This window comes from Stegostoma tigrinum, chromosome 26, assembly GCF_030684315.1.
Source record: "Stegostoma tigrinum isolate sSteTig4 chromosome 26, sSteTig4.hap1, whole genome shotgun sequence".
Classification (NCBI taxonomy): Eukaryota; Metazoa; Chordata; class Chondrichthyes; order Orectolobiformes; family Stegostomatidae; genus Stegostoma; species Stegostoma tigrinum.
The window spans coordinates 39789619-39797384 of record NC_081379.1 but is presented as its reverse complement, the minus strand read 5'-3'; the positions used below and the strand labels follow the sequence as shown (position 1 = coordinate 39797384).

The following is a 7766-nucleotide window of genomic DNA, read 5'->3' as shown; positions in this document are numbered from 1 at the left end:
CACTGCATTTGGACCTTCCAGTATGATCCCAACCTGGTTTAATGCAAGGCTCTGCTCTCCACCCTTTCCCTCATCCAGGACAAGCTAGGGAAGCGTAGAAAAGGGGGTTTCAATGGAATCTGCTACCTCCAGGTCATCGCTACGACCGTAGTTTTAACAGGAGCGCACAGTCAATGCCAGGAGCTCAGAAGCAAGCAGTGCATCTAGAGGTGAAAGCTCATTGCATTTTAACTTGACAAGAGAGTCACTTACACTAACCGCTTCAATTCCTCTTTGTAGTCTCAGTTTCGTTACAATCAACAGAACTCTTCAGAACCAAAACTAGCCTTACACATTCCTAGAGTCCAATGTTAATGTCTTGTTTCCAACATCACACAGCTCATATTTCCAATTGCATTCTTTCCCTGTTTACCCTCTCTAGGCTGGGATGCCCCTGAAACTGGCCCATTTCTCTTGTGCCCTAAGTAATGGGCACCCTGTTTGTGCATATGTACCATTTCACTATCAACAATGGCCACGGAGTAATCCACAGACTGTTTGCATGTAATAATTCATTGCACTCTTAAAAGAAATTCCATTCACGTCTCATGTTAGGTGGCTTTAATTCATTTGGAATAAAACAAAACATTTATTAAAGTTCCATATGTGTGGCTTTAGATAAAGCTGAAACTTGTGGAATGCAGATAGTAAAGAAAACAAATGAAATGCTGGCTTTTACAGCTAAAGTAATAGAATATAAAGGTAAAGAAATACTGCTGCAATTGTACAGGGCATGGGGGGGCGGGGGGTCGCACCTGGAGTATCGTGCTCAGCTTTCGTCCTTACTTGAGGAAAGATGTAGTGGCATAGGAAGCAGTTCAGAGGAGGTTCACTAGATTGATCCCAGAGATGAGGAATTTGTCTTATGAAGAGAGATTGAACAGTTTACGCCAATTTTCTCTGGAATTTAGAATAATGTGGGGAGATCAAATTGAGATATTCAAGATGATAAAAGGTAATTATAAAATAGGCGTGGAGCAGACGCTTCCTGATGTGAGGCATTCTGGGATGAGCAGTCATATCTTAGCATAAGGGCCAGCAAGTTTAAAACAGAGTTGAGGAGAAACTACGTCTCCCAAAGGGTTGTGAATCTGTGGAATTCGCTCCCCCAAAGTGTGGTGGATGCTGAGACAGTGAACACATTTAAGGAGGAGTTAGACAGATTTATAATTGGTAATGGATTGAAGGGTTATGGGGAGAAGGCAGGAAAATGGGGGTGAGGAGCATTTCAGCCATGGTTGAATGGTGCAGCAGACTTCAATGGACTGAATGGCCTAATTCTGGCCCTATTTCTTATGAACTTATGTTGCGCTGATCAGCAAGATTTAAACAGGCTTGTCAAAATAAAAGCACTAAATGATGGCAAGTGAAGGTTTTGAAAAGGATTTGAAGGAAATTGACATGTACGATCCCAGATTTAGATTTCTAAAATTGTGAGGGCTTCACGAGCTGAACTTGCTTTCATTGAAAAGAAGATTGAAGGACACATCGAGTAGCACGGTGGCTCAGTGGTTAGCACTGCTGCCTCACAGCGCCAGGGACCTGGGTTCGATTCCACCCTCAGGTGACTGTCTGTGTGGAGTTGCACATTCTCTTCGTGTCTGCATCTGGGGACTCTGGTTTGTTCCCACAGTCCAAAGATGTGCAGGTTTGATGGATTGGCCATGGTAGAGTGTCCAAGGATGTAGAGGCTACACGGATTAGCCAATGGGAAGTACAGGGTTATCAGGATGGGGTGGGTCTGGTTGGAACACTCTTCAGAGGGTCAGTATGACTTGATGGGTTGATTAGCCTGCTTCCACACTGTCGTGATTCTACATGGTCCAGGTCTTCAGAATGCTAAAGGCACAGATAATGCCCGATGTAAATGTGACATTGGTCAAAGACTATGAGCACAGAACATAGATTTTTGGATTTAAATGTGACTGCAATTTGTAGAAAACAGGTTGAATATGAAAATCAAAGATACTTACAGTTTCGAAATAGGACACTATATAGAATGAAAATATATTTCATATTTCAAAGTAACACCTGGTTAACAACATTCATTTCCTATTTACAGTAGTGAGACTGGTCCAGGTTCTTATGCTGACGATTGTATTTTGCCTTTGAGAAGCAGATGGCTGCCTTACGGTCACATTCACAGACAAACATCTTACAAGGGCTATTTTTGTCTGAAAGAAATAAGCACAGCAAAATATCAGTGATTCGTTTGGAAGCCACTTGTATCAGTGGGTTCTCGAAGGATATTGCGTGTGGGAACTGCGAGACAGAAGAGATTCCATGCTCTGCGAATTCTCCCTGCCACCACGTGATGGATGTTTCTCCACAGGAAGGAACAACACCTTGAGTGCTCCTTGACATTTGCTGCTGTGACAGAGCCCCGACAGCAATCCATAAATACTGGGCCCGGTCTGGGACCTTGTTCATCACCCTTTCACTTCTATCCTGTCAAGGATGGCCGTTCCCCGCATTAATAAACAATGGGACCCGGAGAAACATTTTCTTTTGCAGGAATTTCAAAACAAAGCGCTGTGGGTGTATAACACAGTGTGGAGCTGGATGAACACAGCAGGCCAAGCAGCCTCAGAGGAGCAGAAAAGCTGACGTTTCGGGCCTAGACCTGAAGAAGTTACCTTCCTCCCTCTGGATGCTGCTTGGCCTGCTGTGTTCATCCAGCTCCATACTTTGTTATCTCGGGTTCTCCAGCATCTGCAGTTGCTTTTATCACTGTGAGTACATAATAGGCAACAATAAATAGAGCATCCAGGGCAAACATCTGAAAAATTGCTGAGAGTGCAGTACATAAAGTAGTTGAGGCAAACAGAAAAGATGCATTTAAGGGGATGATAGGTAAGTATACGATGGAGAAAGCGACATTTATCCATAGATTTGGATGTAGAAGGGTATGTGGAACATAAACACTCATGTAGCCTATTCAGAGTGAGCAGTCTGACTCAAGTATTAACCAGGGGGTCTCCAGTCCCGTACAATACATACACCTACATACCTCGCAGTTTGGTTGGTGGGACAGTTGCTATGGTTATGAGCGGTGCTAAGAGAACGGGATCCAATCCCTGCTGTGGCTGAGGTAGGTTCAAGACTTGCCCCATTCCCTGTCTTTGATGGGCAATGTGCAGCATCAGGGTTTTTTATTCATTAGCTAATTGAGTTAATTGTTGAAAAAAAAATGGTTGAATACTGCTTGGGTTTTCTTGGAGAGGGACCATGCGGCATCTGTCTTTACATTTGAGACTTTTCAAGATAGAGGTGAGAGTGCATTATCCCTCCCTCTAAAACTGTCTTGATTTAGGCCTCTCCTAGTTTCCCCATTTAGGTTTGTGTATTCTCACAGCGACCCCCCACCCCCACCCCCGGAGGGCAGTGGATATAATTTATTGAATTGGACATTTATTTACTCAGTGAGGTGGCGGGGGCGTTATTTAAAAAGAGCTGAATTCTTGGTAGAAGATCGCATCCCCTTTTTAGTTCTTTTTTAAAAAAACTCCAGCTTTTATCACCTCTTCAGTTTCACTTTGGGCCCACCCTCCTGACCTCTCGGTGGCTGGTTGCGGAGTTGGGTAAGCAGGTTGGCGCATCGCCTTGGGACTCAAACAGCTACCAACAGTTTCTGGCCTTGGAAGGGGGTCACTGTCTCCCAGCCTGCACTCTGTTAGCCTTGGGGAGAGATAGGTGGGCACTGCAGGAGCTGGGCACATCAACTCCCATAATATTTTGATTTATCGTCTGGTTCAATGCCTCTCGCCATAGTCATCGAGTCAGACAGCCATACCGCATGCAAGCAGGCCTTTTGTCCCAACATGTCCATCCTAAAACTGAACAAATCCCATTTGCCCGCATTTGGCCCTTACCCCTCCCAACTTTTCCTATCCCTGCGCCGGCCGAAATGTCTTTGAAATGTACCAGCCTCCACCACTTCATAATGCAGTTTGTTCCACATACGAACCATCCCCCTGTGTGAAAAAGTTTCCTCTGCAGGTCCCTTTTAAACCTTGGCCCTCTCACTTTCACCCTGTGCCCTCTAGTTTTTGACTCCCTTGCCCTGGGGAGAAACCTTGGCCATTCATCCAATCCGTACCCCCCATGATTTTATTAATCTCTGTAAGGTCACCTCTCAGCATCCGATGATCCATGGAAAAACATCCCAGCCTCTCCACATAACTCAATGCATAGTGAGTAGTTCTGTTTTTCATTTAGTTTGTTTAAATAAAAGCTGAACTCTTCCGCAATGGGTGTTGACTTCTGTATGGAAAAAGGTCAGATGGGGAAGGTGAAGCTTATTTTGTTCTATACCAAGGATTTACACATGTTCATTCTCAATCTCTGAATGTCTTTTGCAAGTTGGCTCCAGACCTGAATAGTGCGTTGGCTGGCCCAGAGGGAGTATTGAGGAATGGAGTTAAGAATGTTAGAGTTGAAAGCACAATCTTGGTTGACCAGCTCCTCAGAATGTTTTCTCCAGCAAGCACTGATTGTTATTTTTGAATTCCTTTCCATGTGTGACTTTCAGAGGGGTGTGCTCTTCAAGTGCCCGATGAAAAGACATCTAGACTCAAGACATTAGTGAGCTGTCTCTCCATAGATGCTGCCTGACCTGCTGTGGTTTGTTATTGCATTATTTGTTCCCAGTGCAGATTCCAGCATCTGCAATAATTTGTTCCAACATTAAGGAACAAGCGGCAGGCATGTTTCTTATAATAGCACAGTAACTGCACTTCCAAAGTATTTAATTGACTGTGAGGTGCTTTGGGACATCCTGATGCAGTGAAAGGCACTACATAAATGCAACTTCTTTCTTTCATTTGAACCTGATTTCTGCAGAATAGCATTTGTACAATATTTAGAGATACCCGATTGGCACTTACTGATGCACGTGACAGTGTTCTCAGAACAGGTATAACTGTAGATGATGGTGTAAGGATTGTCAAAAATTGGCCTGCACTCCTTTAGCTTCAAGGCCTCACTGTAACAGTTATCGTGGATTTGACAGCACCTATTAAAGCATAGATAACATCTCAGTTGACGCATGTACTTGACTTTGCAGATCACTAAATTAAAGCTTCACCTGCCAGCCACAGGGTAGATATTTGTATTTATTATTAGATATGTTATAGCACACCTCTGGAGTAAGTGGGACTTAAACCCAGAACTTTGCCTTGGGGGTCAGGGACACAACCATTGCATCACAAGAACCAGATTTGGTTAGTCCATGTTATTTGAGTTCATGTAATTCATTGCGGGTTTTCATATTTACATAGTGCCACCCTGTAAAGTGTGGAAGGGAGTCACTGTGGAATGTGCTTCCTGGGAACCAAGATCTCCCAGAATCTGGGGAGAGTTATGGAGTCAAACAGCACAGAAATAGACCCTTCGGTCCAACTCACCCATGCTAACCAGACACCCGAATCTGACCTAGTCCTGTTTGTCAGCATTTGGCCCACATCTCTCTAAACCTTCGTATTCACATGCCCATCCAGATGCCTTTTAAATCTTATAATTGTACCAGGCTCCACCACTTCCTCTGACAGCTCATCCCATACACGCACCACCCTCTGCGTGAGAAAAGTACCCCTCAAGTCCTTTTTAAATCATTCCCCTCTCACCTTAAACCTATGCCCCTCTTGGTTTGGACTCCCCTACCCTGGGAAAAAAACCTTGTCTATTTACCCTATCTATGCCCCTTATGATTTGATAAACCTCTATTTGGTCACACCCTCAGCTTCCAATGCTCCAGGGAAAATAGCCCCAGACTACCCAGCCTCTCCCTATAGCTCAAACGCTCCAACCCCAGCAACATCCTTGTAAATATTTTCTGCACTCTCTGAAGTTTCACAACATCATTCCTATAAGTCAGTAACTAGATTTGAATGCAGTATTCCAAATGTGGCCTCATCAATGTCCTGTACAGCTGCAACATGACCTCCCAACTCTTATACTCAATATTATGACCAATGAAGGCAAGCATACCAAATGCCTTCTTCACTATTCTATCTACCTGCGACTCCAATTTCAAGAAACTATGAACCTGCACTCCAAGGTCTCTATGTTCAGCAACATTCCCCAGGATCTTACTACTAAGCGTATAAGTCCTGCCCCGATTTGCCTTTCCAAAGTGCAGCACCTCTTGTTTATCTAAATTAAACTCCATCTGCAACTCCTTGGCCCATTGGCCCATCTGAACAAGATCCTGTTGTGCTCTGAGGTAATCTTCTTCACTGTCCCCTATATCTCCAGCTCTGGTGTCATCTGCAAATGTACTAACCAGGTCTCCTATATTTGCATTCAAATTGTTTGTATAAATGACTAAAGAAAGGTGGTAAGGAATTTCCCAGCTTTCCCTCAATAATTCCACTGCATTCTCTCTCCTGTCTGAGCAGCCGATTTCTAATTCTTGTGTTCATGGCTTTTTCACCACTCCCTGCAATTTTATGCAGGGGAGGATTGGAGATAAGAAATGACATTACTCCAACATGCAATAGATCCAATCAATTGGTTAGTCTTTCCCTCCCCCTGCATTTCCCTATGTTCTCACAAAGGTCAGTGCACTATCCTATGGCACATCACATCTTTCAAAAGCATATCTTTCGCAATGCGTTGGAAAATAAGAAGAGAGAAAGCACGCTCCATGCAGTTTAAATCAGTTTAAGATTGTTGAAGTAAGTGCTAGCTCCACACCCACTTTTATTATTTTGGCAGAGGGGAGGTTGAAGTTGAGAGTGTGAATACACTTGTTGTCGACCTACTTGTCCAGATCATCCACGGGGGTCCCAGATCCCCCAAATCCGCAGTAGCAGCCATAGTTACTGAAATCCAGCAAGGGGTGACTGCCTGGAGTGCTGCACAGAATCACATGGTAGAACTGCCAGAGGGCTCGGGGCTGGCTGGCTTTGCTGCCAGCTGCTACAATAGGGGTAAGAGGAGCAGGTGTCAATTTCAACAAGGAGTGATGGCCAGACATCCAAAACAAAGGCATGAAACAAACAAGGAACTCCTTGGAGTTACCTGCCAGAAGGACCACAACCAGCAGCGAGAACATCCTCCTGAAGCAAACCTCCAACAAAGCTCTCGACCTGAAATTTTCCGAAGGAAACCAAACATGCACTATAGGAAACTCAGCAGGTTCCGTGGAGAGAGAGAGAGAGACAGAGTTAAAGCTTCAGGTCAGAACTGGCAAACTGTCTTTATCTTCTGTACCTCGGTGCTGGGATGTGATTTTTGTCCAAAGGTTCACTCTCTGATCTCTGTAAGGGCAGCACAGCCTTGATAAAGGGAAAAAAAGGAATGCATTTGCATTCTCGGGTTTTGTGATAAAACAGGATTGATAAAGATGGTTGTTCCTGTTGGTTGCATTATAACCTCGCCTATTGGCACACTTTGCTGAACTGACACGTACCAGGAGCTGTGCTTCAGAGGGGAATTGGGTTGTCGGTGGTGGTTCAAGGAAATTGGGAGTGAAAGTGTTACAATCTCGTTAGATATCCATAACATTTACAAATGTATCATCATCTCCAGTGCCTGGCTGGAAACCAGGAGCAGGAGTAGAGCACTCTCTCTTTTATAGCCTACTCTCTCATTCAATGTAATCATGGCTGATCCTCTCTCTCAACACTATTCTCACTTTCTCTCCATTCCCTTTGATGCCTTTGTTATCTAAAAAAAATCTCTCTTTCTTGAATATTTTCAGGGCATTTTCCTCCACAACCTTC

The 7766-nt window shown here is 44.2% G+C and overlaps 1 protein-coding gene across 1 annotated transcript; it reads right to left on the bottom strand.

Moving 5' to 3' along the window:
* Nucleotides 1-772: 772 nt before the first annotated feature.
* On the bottom strand, nucleotides 773-7279 carry pla2g1b (phospholipase A2, group IB (pancreas)). The gene is made up of 4 exons (XM_048556347.2): nucleotides 7063-7279; nucleotides 6804-6960; nucleotides 4926-5053; nucleotides 773-2213 (listed from the first exon to the last, which is right to left on the bottom strand). Exons 1-4 carry the CDS (start codon nucleotides 7094-7096, stop codon nucleotides 2092-2094), a joined length of 441 nt encoding a protein of 146 aa, XP_048412304.1. The 5' UTR covers nucleotides 7097-7279; the 3' UTR covers nucleotides 773-2091.
* Nucleotides 7280-7766: the final 487 nt, after the last annotated feature.